The 25,284-nt window shown below is 31.5% G+C and overlaps 1 protein-coding gene and 2 long non-coding RNA genes across 3 annotated transcripts in view; 1 reads left to right on the top strand and 2 right to left on the bottom strand.

The window, feature by feature from the left end:
- The first annotated feature begins 1,924 nt into the window (after positions 1–1,924).
- Positions 1,925–11,990, top strand: LOC143042343 (uncharacterized). Its single transcript, XR_012967951.1, has 2 exons — positions 1,925–2,023; positions 11,877–11,990. It is a non-coding gene; the product is annotated as an uncharacterized LOC143042343 (long non-coding RNA).
- On the bottom strand, positions 9,741–13,266 carry LOC143042342 (uncharacterized). Its single transcript, XR_012967950.1, has 2 exons — positions 12,868–13,266; positions 9,741–11,943 (listed from the first exon to the last, which is right to left on the bottom strand). It is a non-coding gene; the product is annotated as an uncharacterized LOC143042342 (long non-coding RNA).
- Positions 13,267–16,024: 2,758 nt separating this feature from the next.
- LOC143042341 (uncharacterized) overlaps positions 16,025–25,284 on the bottom strand; it is a 69,023-nt gene continuing 59,763 nt past the window's right edge. The window contains exons 23-26 of the mRNA XM_076214620.1: positions 23,662–23,802; positions 22,339–22,431; positions 20,199–20,357; positions 16,025–17,349 (exon numbers count right to left, since the gene is read on the bottom strand). Of these exons, the coding sequence (XP_076070735.1) occupies positions 17,206–17,349; positions 20,199–20,357; positions 22,339–22,431; positions 23,662–23,802 (537 nt within the window). The 3' untranslated portion in view covers positions 16,025–17,205. The remainder of the gene's footprint in view (positions 17,350–20,198; positions 20,358–22,338; positions 22,432–23,661; positions 23,803–25,284) is intronic.

Genomic DNA, 25,284 nt, shown 5'->3' with positions numbered 1-25,284 from the left:
TTGATGATGTTCTATCATTGAATAACCCATACTTCAGCCAATACTTACATATCATATAATCCAGTGAACTTGAAATTAAGGATACTACTGATACTAGAAGGACTGCTTCATACCTTGATCTTTTCCTAAATATTGACGTAGATGGACGACTTCACACTAAAATCTATGACAAACGGGACGATTTCAACTTCCCAATTATCAATTTCCCATTTCTCAGCAGTAACATACCATCTGCCCCTTCGTATGGTGTTTACATATTACAATTGATACGTTATTCACGTGCTTGTTCACACTATACGGACTTCATATACAGGAGTGTGCTCCTTACGCAGAAACTGCTCCAACAAAGTTATGAGGAGGACAGATTAAAATTGACACTCCGTAAATTGTATGGACACCATCACGAATTAGTGTATCCATACGGTGTGTCTTTAACCAAACTAGCTAAGGACATTTTTACCACATGGTAAATTGTGGTTTGTCATTATGTCGTCTAATCTTTTAATTACCAAACGTGACTTATTCACGATTGTGACTGTTTTGCTGAGTGTGATTCGTATTACTATAAGACGTGTTACGGTACTTGTCTATCCAAAATTCATGTATTTCGTTTAAATGTTTAATGTTATATTTGTAATTCTTATCGGATTTTGTCAAATGTATTGACGTCTTTTCTATTATATTTATGCGTTATGGAAAGAAAAAATAATCACCGCCTTCATTTATTAAATTTGATTTTGGTCAACGTAGTCTGTGCGATGGTCTACGTTTGGAGTTGGATTCATAACAAACTGGACATATATATGCTGTAGTTAATTGCTATTAATAAGTATAGCAATATGCATCGTGTTTAAATTCAATGTCAGTATTTAGTTCTATTATAATCTTTAGTCAATCCTAATTCTATCTTACTTTTGAGATATAGTTTTTCATATGTGACGTCATTTTTCTGCTGTTTCAGAGATTTCATAAATTCAAATGTTACGTAGTTGTTATGCCTTTTCACCATTGTATGTGACGTCGTTATGATTTACTGCGTTGAGGCCTGGACTGAGTCAGGTGTGTCTATTCTGTGTGGGTCTTTGCATTATGTATTCGTGTTTGTTTTCTGTAATGAGTTAATACTTCAGTATATCTGTTATATTCATTTGATAAAATTTACTGTTTGCAATAGCATTAATTGTTCTAAATAATAAGGATGTTCTTATCCCAAGCATAAAAACATAGCCGTATTTGACACAACCTTTTTCAACTTTTGATCTTCAGTGCTGTACAACTTTGTACTTTTTTTCACTTTCGATCTTTTATATCTGGGCGTCACTGGTGAGTCTTTTGTGAACGAGGCGCGTTTTTGGCGTATTGAATTTTAAACCTGATTTTTTTTGTTATCCATTAATCATGTGTTTCTTTGTCTAATACGTTCTCCTATTTATTTGTATTGTAGTCCTGTAATATTATGTTGTCATTTCAATGTTATATTTAACATAGCCATTAAAGTGCGAGGTTTGGCATGCCACAAAACCAGGTTCAACCCACCATTTTTTCCTTTAAAAATGTCCTGTACCAAGTCAGGAATATGGCCATTGTTATATTATTGTTCGTTTCTGTGTGTGTTACATTTTAACGTTGCGTCGTTTGTTTTCTCTTATTTTTGAGTGTAATTTTTATTGCGATAAGACGTGTCACGGTACTTGTCTATCCCAAATTCATGTATTTGGTTTTGATGTTATATTTGTTATTCTCGTGGGATTTTGTCTGATGTTTGGTCCGTTTCTGTGTGTGTTACATTTTAGTGTTGTGTCGGTGTTCTCCTTTTATATTTAATGCGTTTCCCTCGGTTTTAGTTTGTTACCCCGATTTAGTTTTTTGTCCATGGATTTATGAGTTTTGAACAGCGGTATACTACTGTTGCCTTTATTTATATATAACAGTGACAACATTTCTGCGATAAAATCCATATTAACAGACATCAGTAAGGCTGTTAATGGTTTGTTAAAAGCAGCTGCCAAACAGCCTAATTATGGTTTGTAAATATTTTCTGGTTAAACTTTTCAAAAACATATCAAACAATGCACACAGAATTATACAATATTTTTATGCATAAGTATTTTATGTTTCTGCTTTAACGATAACTAACTAAACGACAAAAGGTGTCAGCTTGGATGTTTTCAGTCTATTGAATTGACAGAACCTTGTGCAATGCCAATAGATACCGTTGAAAGTTCGTTAATTGTTCCCACGATAATTGAACATGTCTTTTTTCCGTAATTGTATGTCTTAATATATAATCTTACTTTCTATTGAGACATTTTAAAAGGTCATAGTTATTCAGCCTAACTGAAAAAATAATTTGCCAAGAGTATACGTACAATCTCTTGTTTTTTCAATAGGATTTCAAATGCTGGTATTACTACATTTCTTATTTCTATATTTTTCGTATTCAGAATCAGCTTTTTACTGAACGATTGAAGAGAATAATCATTGCAATTAGGAGATAACTGTATTTTAAGCTCCGACGGCATCAATTGGGGATTTGATGGTCGCAAATTAAGTTTACTGGCAACGCGTTAGCGAAAATAGTAAACGGGTATTTGCGACCATTTCACAACATCATGATACCTATGTGCTGCCGATGGCCAAAATAGATTGTAATCCAGTGATTACCACTGTGGCTGTTTCCAATGGTAGTGTTTTGTCGTCTCTTGTTGTATAAATCATACAATTATTTCGCATATCTTTTTATCGTTGGAGATTTCATAGTTTACTCTACGGTATTGCTTCGAATGATTGTTAAAAATGAGGTGCGAACGATACCAGAGGAACAGTCAAACTCATAGTCTTACGGTGTCCTCTTCTTTTGTTCATCTTAGTCATTTAGTGTTTATTGATAGCTATCATTACATAACTCCTTTTTTATATTCAATAGAAAACAGAATTCGATCAGGGAAATGTAACACAGATAACTTGATTAAACTTTCAAACAATCATTCAAATTTATAAATCAAGCTTTAAGGAAACATGTCATTTGATGTATGTTTCGGGTTTACAGCATGAAACATAATCGGCAAAAGAATAATCGGATATCATATTCGCAAAATAAAGAATACAACATAATGGACAGAAAAAAAGAAAGAAAAACTTTAGCTTAAAACATTAAAAAAAACCTTTACAGATCCTCGCTAGTCTTTTTGTGGTAATCTAATGTAAGGAAACTTTCAAATAGGAATTTTAAGTGCATAAGATGTGACTCAAAAGATCTTAACAATTGCATTGTATTTTATTTTTAGTAACATACTTAAAATAAAAGTGTTTTATCGTGACCTATGTTTTCCTGTATTTCTGATGACAAAAATAATGACAGGATATTTCTATATATAGAAAGATAAAAAGATAAAAGTTATATTACAACATTTATTAAAATAATTATCAATATGACAAAACAAAACATAATATATGTAAATACTTAGGTCTGACTTTCTAAAATTACATGTTAGTTTACACTAAAACGGTTGGGAGTTCATTCCCATTTACTTTTAAATAAGTAAGCATTCATCATTTACATGATAACATCACACTCATGTTTATACAACATGTATACTATATACTAGTACATGTATACTATATACTAGTACATGTATACTATATACTAGTACATGTATACTATATACTAGTACATGTATACTATATACTAGTACATGTATATACACCATGTATACTATATACTAGTACATGTATATACACCATGTATACTATATACTAGTACATGTATACTATATTCTAGTACATGTATACTATATACTAGTACATGTATACTATATACTAGTACATGTATACTATATACTAGTACATGTATACATTCAAATCTCATCAAAAAGAAAATGTTCCGTATTCTTTATATCAATGTTATCAGACGAGGTTTGACGAAAAATACCATAAATAATGACGAATGATTCAAATCTAAAGAAGATTAAAAAGGGAAACAAAAAATTAGTAATGAGTCTCTGAGTTGTTAATTCATATACGTATTGTAAAACTTCCTTGTCATATGCAGAAACAGCTCCAAAAAAGCTGTCATTAATCCAGTCGCAAAGATTGAATATTGATAGTGCAAGATAAATATACTCCCCAACGCCTCGTTGATATTTTTCATAGTTGTGTAATTGGAGAATACAAATTAATTGAAAGTACAGTTCTATTATTGTGAGAATTTTTTGAGCGATTAACAAATTTGCTTTTTCACCATATATGCTTGCAAAAATAAGTAATGATAAATATCCAACGGAACCTAGAAAACTAGCACTTATCATCTTATGATGAAAATGGAAACCTTCCTTTCGTTTAAGGGGCCTAAAATATGACGATTGTGAAATCATATAAAAACTTATCATCAAAAAAGTTGTCTTGATCAATGATAAAAATATATCATATAGTATATCTGCAGTTTTTATTTTGACATTGGCGGATTGGGCCTCCTGCTCGCCCTCTGCTGATGCCAGGTATCCAAAAATATAACTAGGAAGACATAATATAACTACACAACTAACGCACAGAGTGGTCCACATACTATTTGACCTACACACAGCCACTCTTGTTAATTTATTTGTGAACGATTTAAAAGGCGTATATTCATTTGCGCGATCTGTTTCAATAATATTCACTACTTGTGTGTAACTGGTATTTGATGGCCAAAGTTCAGCAATAAAAATCATCGATAAAAGGAAATACTCCATTTCAACTGGTATTAGGTATGGCTCTATCTTTATCAACACTGTTTCACCGTAGCAGCTGTTGATTGAAATATTACTAATAGAACAGTTTAAGTTATAGATTCTTTTATCTTTGTCTTTGTATACACCAGAAAAATAATGCGCCCATTGTGACATATTTGCCAGAACTATCAAGACAAGGCTATAATAGAATTTCCATGAATTTCTAAAGCAGCAACGTATGAAGAAATGAATAAAAGAAGACTGGAGAAAATAAAACAAAATTTGAGTGCAATGATAACTGATGTAAGCCTCTTCATATCCATTGTAGTAAGTTAGGTTTTTGTTTATACACCCAACGCTTCTATATTGATTGACTATTTTCTCTTTGCATGGAATTCTGATTATCTTTGCCAAGGCATACAAAATACTTCCAATTGTATAAATCCATAAAAATCCAAGTTTCAATTTGGCTATTGCGTCAGATTTTCTTGAACGTTCTGCGCGATTAACTCGGTGTATGATGAAATGCGCTATAAAAACAACTAAAGATAGGATGAGTGTGACATAAAGATATGAATGCATTGTTAAATATGGTTTGGTCTTGTAAAAGTCTGAATCCACTAATCGTATTCCAAACATTGCAAGAAATGCTATCACCAAGACGCTTGAAAGAATAATTATTCCGCTGATACTACCATCGTACGGTCGTATATAAGAACTTGTGTGTTGGTTTTCAGTAGCATCTCCAGCTGTGAATGGTAGAACAATGACGGCATTTAAAAACTTTGCTACGTGCTCCATTGCTAAAATTCAAATAGCTACGTAAATAAATTAAAAAAAAACAGCAATCCAACTACAAAAACTGATTAAAATTAAAATCTGCAAAATCATATTATATCATTCGTATAAATAACATATCTGTTTTGTGTAAACCTAAGACAAAATCCTGACTTGTAATTTTTATATGTTGATAAATGTTAAACCATGCTAACGATGGTTTCTGGTTTAAATGTTTTCTCACTAGTATTTCTTTTTTTTTATTTATGTATTTATTTATTTATTTGTTTATTTATTTATTTTGGGGGGAGGGGGGGCTTTATAGCTTGGTGTTAGGTGTGACCCAAGGTTTCATGTCGAAGACCGTACGTTAGCCTATAATGGTTTTTCTTTTACAAATTTTGACTTAGATGGAGAGTTGTTGCATTGGCATTAACCACATTTTCTTGTATCTGTTTATACGAATTTACATATATAAAGAGAGACATACTTACATTTTCAAACGAAATTAATATGTATCAAATACGCCACTACAAGAAATAGTTCCCTTAAAATGCTTCACTAATGTTCGTAGTTCAATTCATAAACAGCTAATGAAAAAGTCCTAACGAGATTTTGCAATAGTATCACCCACTACATGAGACACATTAATTAGATATCTGCTTACACTCAATCGTTTCCTGTATATGATATACAAGGAAATATTTATAAGAGAGTGTAGATGACTTAACTTTCTCAAGAGAATTCATCCTTTGATTTTGATTTGATAAAACGTTGTTTCTAATAATAGAAAGATGGAAAGTATTACAGAGTTGAGTTTTGTCATTAAAACAAATATTAGGGTGTTTTTGTTTTTCTTCAAATGAAACAAAAATGCAAGTCTTCAAAAAAACAGTTATTAGTTTCGAATGTTGAGAATATGTTGAGACAAATCACAATAATTATAGCCTGTTAAAACACATACAGAATGTTAATAATCTGTTGAGAAAAATTGTAAATGTTAAGAATTTGTAGGGAAGAATTCAAAATCAACGATAAGCAAATGTTGAGACAGAGTAAGATCTTATTCATTCGTTTCAAAATGTTTGGCAAATTCAGACAAAAACTGTTAATTCCAGTATCTTATGACATTACATTGTGGCGAAGTTTATTTATTTTTGCATATTCATATGTATCATTATCATCCGATGACCATTTATAAAGTACAAGTTTATTTGGTGTTCATGTATCTTGTCCACATTACATGTAATTGGTAAGCGCGTTATATCTTTTTGAATGTTTTTTTTTAATTAATTGATCGTTTCTTTACTTTTCAATTCATTTTACTATTGACTTTTTAATTCGGTCATCATATACCAACCATGTTTTATGATGTCAATGCTCATTATTTCCTGTTCCTTTTCATTTATAGGCTTCAGTAGTGAAGTAGTCTTAGTTGCTGAGCTACCAAATCACTAGCTTGTCAACACTGCAATAGTGAGTCCGAATCTCACACGTCACAGATTCGCTCGTATCAATCCAATCATTATTGACTAGGATTGTCAGTTATTCTACCAAATATCTATGGTTCTCTCCGAGTAATCTGGTTTCCTCTACCAAAGGTAAACAGTATTGCTAAAAGATGCGTTCAACACCAAATAATCAATACCTATTTTTACACTAACTACAAACTGTCGCTTGGGTTCAGTCGATGGTTAGTTTATGTATAGAAGGAGATGTTAATCATATATGCATGTAGCCACACCTTGCCTAAATACCCCCTTTTAGAGCTACGATTTCTAAATTTGTAACTCCCTTTTAATGTGTTTATGGACTTATGAAATAAAATGAACATCGGTGTGCCACCATTATATTCAATAATTGGATTTATATAACACTTTGGCTTTACTTTGTTAGCTTCACAGTATATATGGGTTCCTCAAATTGTTTTAATTATTTGCAATAATCAAAGCTGCTATTTACTCAGTGTAGTTAATCATTGTTGCAGTGAAAATGTGTTTGTTATTATGTTTTATAGCCGTACAGAGATTGCGAGTTCGAAACTTGTACGTTGCAGGTGCATTCGATTCAAATCTTTATTAACTATGATTATCAGTTTTCTTTCAGAAAGTCGGTTGTTTTCTCTAGGCACTCCGTCTTCCTCGATAAAATTACCAGCAAATAGTCCTGAAAATAGCGTTTGAACACTTACTATCAATCAATCGACCATAAAGGCATGTTTACAGATTATTTTGACAAACGTGTTGATGACATAAAAAGTAAAAACACAAAAATACTGAACTCCGAGGAAAATTCAAAAAGGAAAATCAAAAATCAAAAAGCAAAATCAAAAGTCCAAACACATCAAACGAATGGATAACAACTGTCATATTCCTGACTTGGTACAGGCATTTTCTAATGTAGAAAATGGTGGATTGAACCTGGTTTTATAGCTAGCTAAACCTCTCACTTGTATGACAGTCGCATCAAATTCCATTACATTGTCAACGGTGCATGAACAAAACAAACATACTCAAAGAGTAAAAATGTCAAAAATAGGGGTACAACAGTCAATATTGTGTTATCATCTTAATATCACTACATAAACAACAAATGTAACAAAGTAGCACAAAAAGGCATACATCAAATTTAACATTCTCATTTTGCTTTTCTTATACGGCTGAATTTATCTATGCAAAGTCTACCCATCAATGAAAGAAGGTTTTCATTACTGGTGTAAAATTGCGCGTTTGAAATTCGCACAGGTAGACATAAAAATAATTTTGTCGTATGACGGCATACATAAATGCAGACATGCAGACTCACGTAAAGTAGATATAACAAAAAACAGACTTACAGTAAAAATAATAAATAAAATAATGGTGTGGTTCAAAGTATGACGGGACACATAAGTACAGTTTCACGTCAAATACGGCTGAATTTATCTATGTAAAGTCTACCCATAAATGATAGAAGGTTTTCATTACTGGTGTAAAATTGCGCGTTTGAAATTCACACAGGTAGACATAAAAATAATTTTGTCGTATGACGGCATACATAAATGCAGACTCACGTAAAGCAGATATAACAAAAACCAGATTTAACAGTAAAAATAATAAATAAAATAATGGTGTGGTTCAAAGTATGACGGGATACATAAGTACAGTTTCACATCAAATGTATATCATAAAAAACAGACTCAACAGAAAAAGTAGTCTTATTGAATAAAATAGTTTAGTCATTCATATTATGTCAAGATCCTTAAGTAAAAGTAATATCAATAAATGAAATAATTTTGCCGTTCAAAGTATGTGGTTTTACGTAACCACAGAGTCACTTCTAATGAATATCTAAAAAAGACATATAAAAGAATACTATAATACGTAATTAAGATGATAACAAACGTCAGTACGCAAAATCTATACTTCAAGACCATCTTGTATTATTTGTGAAGTTGATACGGAATATTTATCAACAAGTTCTGGGTAAGCCATAAGCTCATTCGTACTTCTCACTACATTTAGCACTATTACTGATCCTGCAATTATGTTTTTTGTTTGCGTTTAAAAACGTATCGTAGTGTGTACAACCGCCAAATATCTTTTCTTTACAGACTGAAGACCTATTTCGCAATTTAGTTATAGTGAGAGTAATAACTAAGGAATGTAAGACTATGGTCAGGAAACGCATACAGCTGTACTTTAATTTCATATTATATATAAACATGATCACAATAACATTAGCGCGAAATGATGGGGGAAAATATTGTTTCAAATCATATCTACAAGACCCATTTTTCCTTTGATCTTTTTTGTGATAATTTTTCATATCATGCTACTCGCTTGAGATTGAAAATTATCGCTAGAATCTAAGGGGGCACGTGGCGGTGCTAATGAAATTGACATGAAATTGACAACGTCGTCATAGATAAAATAGCGACAAACAGATTATCATTGGTCATCTCAACTCGATTGCTTTTCTCGCTTTCGCCGTACAGGCTCAAGTGAGAAATCAATCTCGTTGAGATGATCAACGATAATCTTTAATTTTCAATAGTTAACACTATTTTCGACATATTCGATTAGTGTTGTGCCTCAAAGTTCGTCCCCGATGACATTTGTTACAAGAATTACCTATTGTATTCAGTGTTGTATTGTTCTCGTCCAGATATGCACGAAATATTTGCCACTGAACTTTTATCAACCAACAGTCAACTAATATTCCTCAAAATTACTATTCCTCAACAAAATGATACTTATGAAAAAAATAAAAATGTATGATTCATCATCTATTAATAATAATTACAATAACTTATCTGACAAAACTAAACATTTAAAACAATAGATAACGATCTGACAACACATTTAGCAAATGGTTACATTTCATGGGAATACATAATAAAATTGATAACTGTTAATTAATTTCCAGTTACGTCTGAATTTAAATCAGTTATCATTCACATAAGAGGGTCTGGATGAGGGGGGAGGACAGTCCTGCATATAATTTTCATATATTTCAGCACCCAATTAATATTTATTATTTATTATTTTCCCCTATTTTTCTCTATTTTTTTAAATATATTTTTTCCTGTATGTTATTCATTCGTTTGATGTGGTAGAGCTTTTAATTTTGCCCTTTGATTTAGGACGTTTCGTTTGAATTTCCTCAGAGTTTAATAGTATGTTTGTGATTTTTCTTTTTTCTGCTTCTTCTGCCTATTACCTTTTATTATTTATTCCTCGTCAAGACCCTCACATAGGAAAACGATTCTTTATAAAATGGATTGCATGTAGACAATTTACAGCTCATCGAATCGTAAATGATCAGTGTTTTTTAAAATAGTATCATTAACTGAGGTTTGGCGATAAATCCCATAAAATAAGATGAAGGATTTAAATCTAAAGAATATTAAAAAGGGAAATAAAACGTTAATTATGAGTCTCTGAGTGGTGATATCATATACCTCTTTTAACATTTCTTCATCATATATAGATATACCTCCAAAAATACTGCCATCAATCCAAGAACAAAGATTAAGAATCGATAGCGCAAGATAAATGTATTCGCCAACGCCTCGGTGACATTTTTCATAATTATGCATTTGAAGAATACAAACAACTTGAAAGTAGAGTTTTATCATTGTTAGAAATTTCTGGGAGATTAACATATTTTCGTTTCCTTCATGCATGCACGATAGAATAACTAATGATAAATATCCAATGGAACCTAGAAAACTTGCAATTATCATCTTATGATGAAAATGAAAACCTTCTTTTCGTTTCATTGGTCTAAAATATGACCATTGAGAAATGATATAAAAGCTTGTAACCAATAGCATTTTCTCAATCAATGATATAAATATATCATAAAATAAATGGACAGTTTTCATTGTTACATTGACGGATTCCGCCTTCTTCTCGCGTTCTTCTAATGCTAAGTAACTGAAGATATAACAAGGCAGGAAAAATATAACTACGAAAGTAACGAATATACAAGTCCGTACACGACTTGACAAACACACATTATGCTCTTTTCGTAATCCAGGTGTGGGTGATTCCAGTGGTGTGTATTCATTTGCAATATCTTCTTCAAGCAAATTAATTGCATTTGAGTAACTTTTCTTAGATGGCCAAAGTTCAGCAATCAGAACCATTGATAACAGGAAATATTCCATTTCAACTGGCCTTAAGTATGGTTCTATTTCTTTCAAAACAATTTCCCAGTAGCAGTTAGCAATTGAATAATTACTCATTGGACAAAATAGTTTATAACTTTTCGTGTTTGAGTCCTTGTATATTTCCGCAAAATAATGCGCCCATTGAGATATGTTAGCGAGAACTATAAATAAAAAGCTGTAATAAATCTTCCATGAACTCCTGAAGCTGAAACGAATGAAGAAATGTATAAAACAAGACTGGATGAAATAAAATGAAATTTGAAGGCAATGAAAAGTTATGCTTGCCTCTTCGTAGTCTTTGTAGTATGTGAAGTTGTTGTCGATACACCCGATATTCCTATAGTCCTTTAGTGTATTTGCTTTACATGGAACTCTGATCACTTTTACCGAAGCATACAAAATACCTCCGAACGTAAAAATCCATAAAAATACAAGTTTCAATTGAGCAACAGCATCAACTCTATTTAAGCACGTTAAAGCTAAATTTCTATGTTTTACACGATTCACTCGATAAATGATGAAATGAGCAATAAACACAACTATAGCTAGGAAAATTGTGACACACAGATAGGAACGTAATGTCAAATATGGTATAGTCTTGTTTACTTTTGAATCCACCAATCTTATTCCAAACATAGCAAGAAAAACAATCACCAAGACGCTTGAAATAAGAATCATTCCGCTGATACTACCATCGTGGGGTCGAATATTAAAATTGTTTATTTGGTTTTCAGATGCGTCTCCAGCTGTGAATGGTAAAACTATGGCGGCATTTAGGAACTTAGCAACAGACTCCATGGCCTAAAAGCAAAAACAAATGAAGGTCAATTAAAAAATTAAGAACCCAGTATTTTTGTTTCGAAATGTACATATAGAGAATTGATCAATGTCATTCGTGTATGAATCACAATTGTTTTCAGCAAGGACAGCTTATACTGTAAACTGTCCTTGTTAAGAATATAGTAGAATGTTTAAAATGAGATTTGAAACAAGGGGAGCAAATTGATGATTTTTTACACCCTTTCCACATGTATTGTATGTCTGTTCTTATTTTGACTATTCATATACTATTCTATAGCAATTTAGTACTTGTAACCGACTTAATTATTAACGTATCAGACATCGGACATGGATCTGTGAAATCAAGATGTAATGGAGTAATTAAAATTATTTCAAAGCAAATTAAACTAGATAAAAGTGTAAACCACATGGGAATAAATATATAAATCGACTGTTTTTATATTACCAACTCTCGACTCAAGATTTATACTTTTTTCGCCAGTTTACCCTATTCTTTGGTTGGTTCAATGTTAGTAATGTTAATTTATCATTACCAGATATAAGTTTGCCATTTGATAATTACATGACAACTATTTTCAAACCATGCAATTATTATATGAATAAACTCATCGTAGATACCAGAATGGAAATTATGAATATACTCACATTTACAAAACACGAAACAAACCAAACAATTAAAATGTGAAATATACTTCCATTAGAATAACAAACCATTCAATTATTATGTGAATTATACTTTCATTAAAAAAACATACCATACAAATATTTTGTGAAATATACTTACATTAAGAAAACATACCATACAATTATTATGTAAATGAACTTACATTAAGAAAACATACCATACAATTATTATGTGAAATGAACTTATATTAGAAAAAGATACCATACAACTATTATAAGAAATATACCATGTATACTTACATAAACAAAAATAAAACTTGTAAAAACTACGCGAACTATTAATTACGTCTCACAAAATATTTTACAAATGTTGTAGGTTCAATTGAAAATGTATATACAAATTATCGTAGTAATATTTCAACAATTAAATTTGACGCACTGTAAAGATCAATATATATGTACAAAGTAGCAGTTAATCTGGTCCTGCATTAATTCACAAGGAAACATTTGGGCTTAAGTACATAGGATGTGACTTCATCGACAGATGTTTATCTTTTTTGATCAAAACGTGTCTTTCGGTTTTTTGTCTAAATATAGTATAAACACAAAAACCCGAGCACTCAAAGGTCAATTCAGAAAGTAAGATGTCCATAAAAGAGGAGACAAAAGATACCACAGGGACGGTCAAACTCATAAATCGAAAATAAACTGACAACGCCCAGCAAAAAAAAATAAAAAAGACAAACAGACAAATAATGGTACACAAATCTGAAGGTGATCTCAGTTTCATCGGAAGGGTAAGCAGATCCATAAATTTGACACAATCAAAAGCTTGACTTACTTAGTTTAAACCCATCATAGATTGATTGACTGATTGCTGTCTTTTTGAATTGGAATTCATCAATTATACTAGGTTGGTAATCTGGTTTGTCTACATAGACTAGTAAAATTGAGAATGAAAACCCTACAAATGAGTAGAAAACACACCCCAACATGTGTACTAGTTCATTGAAAATAGACTTTATATTATATTCCAAAACATATACAAGAACTATAGTAAATAAGTTGGAATTCATCAATTATACTAGGTTGGTAATCTGGTTTGTCTACATAGACTAGTAAAATTGAGAATGAAAACCCTACAAATGAGTAGAAAACACACCCCAACATGTGTACTAGTTCATTGAAAATAGACTTTATATTATATTCCAAAACATATACAAGAACTATAGTAAATAAGTTGCATTTGTAGCGCTCAAAGTTGGAAGTCCAAATCAATTATGACCATGAAGAACATCAAAACAGACAAAATCCATTGGGATGTTAATATCCTCGGCACAAAACATTCACCTAAAAAAACACTCCTCTATGGGTTGTTATCAAAGCTTGGAAGCGCTAAAGGTAGGCCATCCAAGGGTTTCGGTCAAATTGATATTTTTGTAATTTTGTATTACAATTAAGAAATTCTTCTCATCTAATGAAGTTTTATCAGTGAAGAGACAAAGATGGCATGAAATCATAAAATCTTGAGAATTGTTTGCATAGTAATTTTTTTTTCTTTCTATTACAATTTTGCAGAATAATGCAATTACTGCATTTACTTTAAGTTTGTGTTAAATTTTAGATGTGGCGGTCAGGTTTGTTAAAAAAAACAAAACAAATATAACAATCAGTACAATAGTTATCAAAGGTACCAGGATTATAATATAGTACACCAGACGCGAGTTTCGTCTACATAAGACTCGTCAGTGATGCTCATATCAAAATATTTATAAAGCCAAACAAGTACAAAGTTGAAGAGCATTGAGGATCCAAAATTCCAAAAAATTGTGCCAAATTCGGCTAAGGTAATCTATGCCTGGGATAAGAAAATCCTTAGTTTTTTGAAAAAATCAAATTTTTGTAAACAGGAAATTTATAAAAATGACCACATTATTGATTTTCATGTCAACACCGAAGTGTTGACTACTGGGCTGGTGATACCCTCGGGGACGAAACGTCCACCAGCAATGACATCGACCCAGTGGTATAAATAGTTATCAAGGGTACCATGATTATAATTTAGTACGCCAGACACGCGTTTCGTCTACATAAGACTCATCAGTGACGCTAATATCAAAATATTTATAAAGCTAAACAAGTACAAAGTTGAAGAGCATTGAGGATCCAAAATTCCAAAAAGTTGTGCCAAATACGGCTAAGGTAATCTATGCCTGGGATGAGAAAATCCTTAGTTTTTTTTAAAATACAAAGTTTTGTAAACAGGGAATTTATAAAAATGACCACACTATTGATATTTAAGTCAACACCGAAGTGTTGACTACTAGGCTGGTGATACCCTCGGGGACGAAACGTCCACCAGCAATGGAATCGACCCGGTGGTGTAAATAGTTATTAAAGGTACCAGGATTATAATTTAGTACGCCAGACACGCGTTTCGTCTACATAAGACTCATCAGTGACGCTAATATCAAAATATTTATAAAGCCAAACAAGTACAAAGTTGAAGAGCATTGACGATCCAAAATTCCAAAAAGTTGTGCCAAATACGGCTTACTTAGGTAATCTATGCCTGGGATAAGAAAATCCTTAGTGTTTTTTTTTTAAAATTAAAGGTTTTGGAAACAGGGAATTTATAAAAAAAAGACCACATTATTGATATTTATGTCAACACCAAAGTGTTGACTACTGGGATGGTGATACCCTCGGGGGCGAAACGTCCACCAGCAGTGGCATCGACCCAGTGGTGTAAATAGTTATCAAAGGTACAAGTTATACACATGTTCTTTGTTATGCTGTGACAGCCATTTTTGCTTAAATATTGGAAAAAAACACACTTAATACTATTTACTCTAATTATCAATCACATGTGTCTAGTTGAAATTGGTTTTATAGCTCTTTGAAAAAGCTTATGAAGGACAACAGCAGACACCAAATAATGACAAAAGCTAATGTTTAAGAACATTTAAGCTAAAATTCTTTGTTGAAGGCAAATAACCCTTTTAGAGGTGAATGGATTGTTATGCTTCTTTGGCGTTTCTAAGATTTTAATTGTTTACAATTTCTATATATCTATAATAGTTTTTGATATAGTAGGCAAAACACACTAAAATTAGTCACTAACGGACAATGACTTTTTACAAAATATTCATTGGTATCTAGGATATAATCATTGTGTAGATCTTGATTAGCAGCTTCTTTTCTCTTTTTTATGCTTATCTGTTTCTGCCTTTAGAGAATAGTTCTTAATAATAAGGTAAAAACATGAAATTATTCTCTGGTGACAATGAAGGGGTCATCTCATAATTTTGCTACAACATAAGGTAGCTTGATCTTGACCAACAGAGCATTTGTATTGCTCTCAAAAATTAATTTTTCTCATAGTGGTATAATGAAAACATGTAACAATGCATGCATACAGCAGAACAATAAGGCCTTCAATATAACAAGAGTAAAATATAGTGCAAACATTTTATTTCATAACCATAATTAAGTTTGAAAGACTTGGTATAACTAGCATAATAAACAAGGTCATTTAATTCATAAGTATTTGCTACATAGTAGCTATAGTAAACGAAGGAGGCTCACTTCTGTTATATTCATTGATTACATTTCTTTTAAAACAAACTATCAATAATAGAAGTTGTGAATTGTTAACTGTTGTAAATTGTTAACTGCTAAAATTCCATAAGAGAGGGCCAAGTACAACAACAAAACTTTTTCTGTGAAAAACAAGTTGGTTGGCCAATCCAGAATCTGTGAACAAGTGTGTCTCAAAATTCTCAAATAATTATATTTTGTATTGCATTTATTGAACACAAAGTTTTAACACAAAATACTGCTAAAATAATTCCAAATTTTTGTTTTCTTAAAAACTAAATATAATTTTGCATAAAAGCAGAAGATTCTTTGAAAAAGTTATTGGTGCCCTTTTTATTTCATAGCTTAAAATTGCAATTAATGCCTTACATTTCCAACATACAAACTATAACGATCATATACGCTGCATCACATAGAAATGAACTGTATGCAAGTGCACATAAACATGTTCATGCATGGGACTTTGATCGATTTTAGAACATTCCAATATCAACTAATAGGCTGAATTAAGGTCTGTTTGGAAGGTTTGTGTATCAACTCAATTAACTCCACAGTAACAGACATTGCATATAGATTTTTTCAACCCAATAAAAGTTAACAGGGCTGCGTTCAATATCGTAGCAGCTACATAGTGCTACATAGATTTTGACTGTTGAACGTGTAGCTATAGACTAGTTATTAAATAGATGTAAATAGCAGCTACGTAGCTGCTACAATATTGAACTCAACCCAGATGTATTATATTTATTTGCATAAGATTACTTTCTATTTTAACGCAGCTCATATTGTTAAAATTCAAAATCATTCAAATATTCTAGTCATATCCATATAATAATTTGACGATTTCGAAATTACTTTCTTGACAAAACTTTTGAATCTAATGCTTTTCCCGTGTTTTCTATTATTGAAATAAATTAATGCACAACTGTCCTTTAACATGATTAATTGTTGATTGTATCAAATATTTGAATTCAATGCTTCTCCTGAGTTTTCAAAAATTGGAATAATGCGAATTGTCCGTTAATACTTGATTGTGTATCAAGCAGGGGCCTCTCTAGGTTCCACCAATATTTCATTTACCCCTACATAATCTGGTTGTGTCACTGCATATAATACTGCATTGGCAATATCTGTTGGTTCTAGGATTTTACAGGATGAACTCCCATCATATTTTTCTTGTGCCTGTGAAAAATATATGACATGTATATAAAATTATTTCTTTAAACTGCCTGTTGATAACAATTGGACCCCCCTCCCTCCCTCCTTTAAAATATATATTATCCAAAAACCTTTTAAAAGATAATAGGTACTTATTCTGGTTGAGAGAAGAAAATTAACACTGGAAAAATTAGGGATATTCCATTAAAATGTATGTGAGAGTGTAGGATGGGAAAGTTAATTATTGAATGTGGGTGACGGTCATGGGTCTTTTTTCAGAATGCATCTATTACCATTTTATGTAAAATTACCTAAAAAGTGCCTCTTGGTTGTAGGATCTTTCCATTTTGAATTTTCCTCAGAGTTCAGCATTTTTTTTTTATTTTAGATTTTTTTTAAAGTCCTAACCTCCCACATACATTTTAATGGAATAGCCCTTATTCTAGTCTACGACTTATTTTGTCAAGAATTCTCAGCAATATAAAAATGTTATACCATGTTTTTCTTTGAAGATTGTGTGTACTAAGTCAAGCTCCCATGAACATGTGCTGTTTATTTTTGTTTTTCTTTGTTTAATCAATTGTCAACTAGGCGAAGTTTGTTGTTAAAATGAACTGTCTAGTATATCATGTACTTAACAGAATATCTTTTATGTATTACATACTAAAACAAGAATGTGTCCCCAGTACATGGATGCCCCATCTGCACTATCATTTTCTATGTTCGGTGGAACGTGAAAATGGGGTAAAAACTCTAATTTGGCATTAAAATTAGAAACATCATGTCATAGGGAACATGTGTACTAATTTTCAAGTTGATTGGACTGCAACTTCATCAAAAACTACCTCCACCAAAAACTTTAACCAAAACTTTAACCTGAAGTGGGACAGACAAACGAACGAACAGACGAACGAATGGACCCACAGACCAGAAAACATAATGCCCATAATGGGGCATAAATATCATCCTTCATCAGATATTCTAAAATATGTTAGATCCACCTGCTACATTCTGTATGTGTGTGTCTGTCCCAAGTCAGGAGTCTGTAATTCAGTGGCTGCTTTGTTGCTGGGTTACATATATTTTTTTTACTTATTTTATGGTCCATAAATTAGGTCATCAGTTTTCTTGTTTGGATTGTTTTCAATTTGACATTTCGGGGTCTATAATAGCTGACCATGCAGTATGAGCTTTGCTCATTGTAGAAGGCAGAACCATGACCTATAGTTGTTAATTTTCCTGTCATTTGGTCTCTTTTGGAGAGTTGTCTCATTGGCTTTACACCACATCTTCTTTTTAAAGATCATAAATGATTACAGGAATTTTTGTTCAATTTCAATGCACTATCAACAGCATTGTGTAAATGTGATGAAAAAAAATTTTGAAAGCAGGGTTCAATAGTTTACTATGGTTAATTGGTATCAAGCTTAGTCTCCTATCCTGTCTTCTGATCTAAATTGGAGTTTTTATTTAAAGTTCAAGCCAGAACTCATGCAAAATGGAAACTTAAGGGCATACGATACAGTTACAGGAAAGGTAATGATGTTGCTAACGTAAATTGTTATTTTCGCGAAGTCAAACTATGGCTTATTGGGAAAAGATTCAGTTTTTGACTGATTTTTATCATTCAAACTTATTTAACTTGAAAACGAGTTCATGGACCCCTCTTTTTTAAAAAGCCATTTGGTTTGATTACACAACAAGATTACTTGTGCCAATTTTCATGAAAACGTAAATAGTGCAATTTTTTTAAATTGGATAAATATATAGCAAAAAATGACGTTTTTTTCTACATTCATGAACATTTGATAAATATGAGTAATTTCTGAATAAAAAATGTTATAAATTTTTAGGATACTTATAAAATACAAAAATTACAAATTATTTCACAAAAAACAATTTGTGTTTATCTTTCAAAACAAAAAAGTTATACATTTCTTTCGAAAGGGAAAATACGGCCACAAATCCGAATTTTGAGCAAATATACAAAATTTCGACCTTATTTTACTCAAAAAGTAGCACATGGAGGTATATTTTTTATAACATATTTGATTATATCAGGTAAAAAATAGTCTATATGGAAATTTTTATCAAAATGTAAATACGGGATCAAAACTGTATCGTATGCCCTTAATGAAAAAACAAGATTGTGTCCATAGTGCACAGATGCCCCACAAGCACTATAATTTTATATGTTCAGTGTACTGTGCAATTCGGGTCAAAACTCTAATTTGGCATTAAAATAAGAAAGATCATACAATAGGATATATGTTTTCTAAGTTTAAAATTGATTGGACTGCAATTTCATTAAAAACTACCTTTAACAACAACTTTAACCTGAAGTGGGACAGATAGATGGAGGAACGGGCAAATGGACAGAAGAACGGACACAGACCAAAAAACATAATGCGCATAAATGGGGCATAATAAACACATAATAAATAGGGCATAACTAAAGGTTTACCAATAAAACAGAAGTAAATAGATTGGGTGAATTAAAAGATAAACATGAATGTGTCCTTAGTACACAGATGCCCCTCTCGCACTATCATTTTCCATGTGCAGTGGACCGTGAAATTGGGGTCAAAACTTTAATTTGGCTTTCAAATTAGAAAGATCATATCATGGGGAACATAGTTAATAACTTTCAAGTTGATTGGACCTCAACTTCATCAAAAATTACCTTGACCAAACACTTTAACCTGAAGCGGGACAGACTGACGAACGGACGTATGGAAGAACGAACGGACCCACAGACCAGAAAACTTAATGCCCCTCTACTATCATAGGTGGGGCATAAAAACCAATGCGACATATCTTAGCAGACAGGAATACAATTTAAATACTACTCTTTTTTTTTTACGAAATATTACCTCTTTATCTGTAGAGTGAGATATTAGTTCTGTTTTAACATCTCCTGGTTGTATACATGTTACCCTGACACCAGACCCACATACTTCTTGTCTAAGAGCTTGAGATAATCCCTCCACATAAAACTTGGTACCAGAATATACTGCTAGTCCTGGAAAACCCTGCAAAATGGAAAGAAACATTTATTGGATAATGGGAATAGTCTTTTTAAATCAAACACCTTTCTTTTATAATTGTTTCAGTCCTATGAAGCAGAAATTAATTCACGACTCCACAACCCAAAAAATTCATTTATTTTAAGTGGGTACCAATTTTCCTGAATTGAAGAAAACTTTCGTTTTCATGGATATTTGATTTTGTGGTTTTGCAGATCTCTGCCTATAGAAAATTTGTAATTCCTTTGAATTTATGATTCAAATTCACCTATGAAATCCACGAAAATTTATATCCAACGAATACTAATGGATCCACAGTATGTTTTAGCTTCTCTGAGTGCCAAAACTTTAAAATACAAAATGAAAATCTTATCCTGACTACTAATTTTAACAACATTATTGCACAAATGATATATATTTTTTTTTAAGGAAAATGTTTATTTGAAGTATTATCAAGATACTTATGACATGTTTTTTGCTTGTTTCACCAAATACAATGCATTATGTGTGTGTTTTAGTTATCTCTAGAAATGTTATTTCACTAAATTAAAGAACCTTAGTGAGCGTGCTCACACAACCCACCTCCCCACATTGTCATTGGAGAAATGAAATAAGTGTAAGAAAACAAAATTGTTATAAGAAAAAAAATTGAGAGGAGTTGCGATAACGAACTGTTGCAGCAGTACATTAAAGCAAATAAATTTAAAGGGGAATAACTCCTGGAAAAAAAATGAATCGTAATTTCCTGTCGATATTCACATCTAAATATTATGTCCTTATTATCTAAAAAGGTTTCATGAAATTCTGTTGTGTGGTTTCAGAGGAGTTGCGATGACAAACTGTTGCAGTAGTACATTAAAGCAAATAAGTTCAAAAGGGCGCAACTCCTAGAAAAAAAATTTAATTGTAATTTCCTGTCGATATTCACATCTACATATTATGTCCTTATTATCTAAAAAGGTTTTGTGAAATTCTGTTGTGTGGTTTCAGAGGAGTTGCGATGACAAACTGTTGCAGTAGTACATTTAAGCAAATAAGTTCAAAGGGGCATAACTCCTAGAAAAAATATTTAATTGTAATTTCCTGTCGATATTCACATCTACATATTATGTCCTTATTATCTAAAAAGGTTTTGTGAAATTCTGTTGTGTGGTTTCAGAGGAGTTGAGATGACAAACTGTTGCAGTAGTACATTAAAGCAAATAAGTTCAAAGGGGCATAACTCCTAGAAAAAATATTGAATCGTAATTTCCTGTCGATATGCACATCTACATATTATGTCCTTATTATCTAAAATGGTTTTGTGAAATTCTGTTGTTTGGTTTGAGAGGAAATGCGATGAAAAAAACCCCAGGACTGACAGACAGACAGAGGAATGGGTCAAAAACATTATACCATTATAACCAATGAAACACAAAGAACCTTAACCAATGCCTAGTTCATCAACCTTTTGAAACTTATTCAAAACAATAAAAACAAGAATGTGTCCCTAAAATTATCATTTTCTATGTTCAGTGGACCATGAAAATGGGGTAAAAACTCTTATTTGGCATTAAAATCAGAAAGATCATATTATAAGGAACATGTATACTAAGTTTCAAGTTGATTGGACTTCAAATTCATCAAAAACAACTTTCACCAAAAACTTTAACCTGAAGACAACTAGAGTAACAAACGCACAGACCAGAAAACATAATGCCCATAAATGGGGCATAACAAGTGGACTATAACCTAAGCTCACTAATGAGGGTTGTAATGGGGGAACCTTCATGATGACTAACGGTAAAAAATAATGCCAAATGATATTAACGATTATTTTTAGGGCATGAGAATGTGGTTAATTATTCCATGATGAACTTTTTGAACCATTTAGTAACCCAGACATTTATATTTAAACCCCATTTGTTATAATTCATAAATTGGTGTTTGTTGAATGACCCTATGATAACCCCATTCATTATAAAACATATGTTCAGTAACCTTTTACCTTTCTTCCTGCATCAGAAGACATATTCACTATATGTCCAGAGCCTCGTTTTAACATTCCATCAAGAACACCTCCAATACAATTGGTCAATCCCTAAAAATAAAAATCAAGATTCTTTTTCTTTAATAAATTAATAAATTTTAAAATCATCAAAATCAAAAGCAACTCTTTCCTGATAGACGAAACATTGTGTATTGATGTAAAAAGATTCAATAAGTCAGGAATATTTATTAAATAAAATTCAAATTGTATAAAGTACAAGGCAAAGTGACCTTTTTCTTAATAAATTTTACAATAAATATGTATTGATAGATAAAATGCATAACAGCCTTGTATGACTCAGTAGTTTATTCTATCAGAAGTAACACAGTGGGTATGAAATGTGGAACCGGAACTGATGATTCTCTAGGAGCATGTGAGATTTCCTAAAGAAATTGGTGGGGTTTGTCATGGGCAACATCAGTGTATTATTTTGTCAACTGTTGGTTTTTTTTTCTAAAAAGTGTTCTCATGTATTCTTTTTTTTATTATTTTGATTGCCCTCTTAATACTTACAGTCTCTCCTCTTATAAACAAAATAAGTTCTACTATAAGAATTTCTCAAACTAAGTGCTGTGATATTGAATTAACTACAGTGCATTGAGAGCTCCTTGACTTTGAGATAAAAAACAAAAAAGTCAGAGTTCTTTTTTTTATGTTTTTTTGGCTGTTCATATACTGTTTTTGTTTGTCTATCAAAACTATAAACTCAACATACTGCACACTAACTTATTTTGCCAGTAACTAAATTTTGTGTGCAGGCCATTTCGCGACAAAATTAATTTTGTAATTTTCAGATTAACTTGATGTATTTGAATAAGAAAATATCTAAAAGAGAGGCAAAAAGTACCAAACTAAGGGATGTTCTAACTCATAAGTTGAAAATAAGTGTTTCATTTATACAATGACTTATGTTCGTTTTATTTTTCTACACACAAAAATAGTTGCTTGATAGAGTTTTTTTATATAGATTAGAATGTTGGTTTTCCTGTTTGAATAGTTTTACGCTATTCATTTTTGGGGCCCATTATAGCTTGCTGTTCAGTGTGAGCCAAGGGTCTGTGTTAAATACCGTACTTGGACATATAATTTTTTTTATTTTTACACATTTCAATTTGGATGAAGTTTTGTCTCATTGCCACTCATACCACATCGCCTTATTTCTTCTTACATATTTGCACAGATTTATATTGGCGTTTTCTTCTCGTGAAAGTTGTGAAATTAGTCAGTATACAGATTACACATAGACTACACAAAAACTTTACACAGCAACTTTGTATTTACTTTACAATTAAGGTCAATCTGTCTCTCCCATTCATCTTCATGTAAATTCTTCATCATAGTATAGTACATCACGCCAGCATTGTTAACAAGGATATCTATAGGACCAAATACTGATTCTGTATGCTTCACTAGTTCTTTGACCTGAAATATTGCAGAAAATTATGACCCTAGTAGAAAAAAAGAAACAACTAACAAACTAAAGAAATCACAAATCTTATAGATTCAATAATTATATCAGAATTTGTTCTATGAATTTTTTCATTTTCAATTACATGTATAAAATAATTAGTCTAAATTCCAATTAAGAGCTTGACTTATTGTTTAAATTAGTGTTGTCAAATCTTACACTTTTTCCTAACCGGTTACTCGGATAATCGTTCGACCGATTAACCGGTTAACCGGTAATTTAAGTTGGTGTTTGAAAGCCTTATCAATAGAACCCTACACATAGATATAAGATGTGGTATGAGTGTCAATTTGACAACCTTTCATCAAAGTCATAAATACGCTTTAAGAATTGAAGTTTTTCCTTTAACATTATAAGGCTTGTCTGTGAGGATTCCTGGCGAAGTTTGACTTTTAATAATCAAATACACCGTATCAACTATAGCGTTTGTACCAACTTCAGATTAAAAAATCAACAAAAAAATCTTAATCTCGTAGAATTGAATATGTCATATGTCTGAAACCGATTATTCTTTCCTTTTCTCTTGTTGCCTCCGAAAATAATGGGGTGTGTTTCAATTTGAAATGATTAATTATAAAAAAGAAGATGTGGTATGATTGCCAATGAGACAATTCTTCACAAGAGACCAAAATGACACAGAAATTAACAACTATAGGTCATTGTACATGCTGTACGACCTGTTTCTTCACTGTTTGCTTTTTTCTTTAAGTATGTTACTCATACTTTCATGTATACATTGAGTACATTCACATTGGTTTGTATTTCACAATTTTTTAATTTAAAGTAAGACTAACCCTTGCACTACGGAAGTTGCACATTTAAATGTAGGTTTACACAATATTAGATCGAAAACGAAATAATGAAGTAATTAGCAAAATTAAATCTCACTACTGATTTAAAGTTACTGTTAAAAAAACATGTTTACTAATTATGTTTCTTACAGATCCTGCCCCGAACGCTAATTAATTTTATGTTTTTAGGATTAACGAAAGCAATCAATATACTGGACAAACTAATTACAACAACGACAATTTTAAAATAAAACATAACTATTTAATGATTTGATTTTCAACACAAATTTATATCAAATCTATCGAAATTGAAAAAAGTCTGGTTAACCGGTTAGCGTTTTTGGTATTCGGTATTTGGTTGTTCGACTGATTAACCAGTTAACCGGTTAACCGTTGACAACACTACTTTAAATAGATGTATTTTGTTGAAGACTAGCTGTTTTGACTATAGTATAGACATAATAGATGTCTTTTTATATCCATGATGCTGTCTCATTGACATATATATAATGCCCTGTATCTCTTTTGATATATATGTACTGTAGAAATTTCCTATAAGATAATAAGAAACATTTTTTTTAGGGTTAAAATTTCCTGGTTTTTCCTGTCATGGTCAGATTGATTTCATGGTAATTTATTTTCATT

Source organism: Mytilus galloprovincialis, chromosome 8 (genome assembly GCF_965363235.1).
Source record: "Mytilus galloprovincialis chromosome 8, xbMytGall1.hap1.1, whole genome shotgun sequence".
Classification (NCBI taxonomy): Eukaryota; Metazoa; Mollusca; class Bivalvia; order Mytilida; family Mytilidae; genus Mytilus; species Mytilus galloprovincialis.
This window is presented reverse-complemented; position numbering and strand designations above follow the sequence as displayed.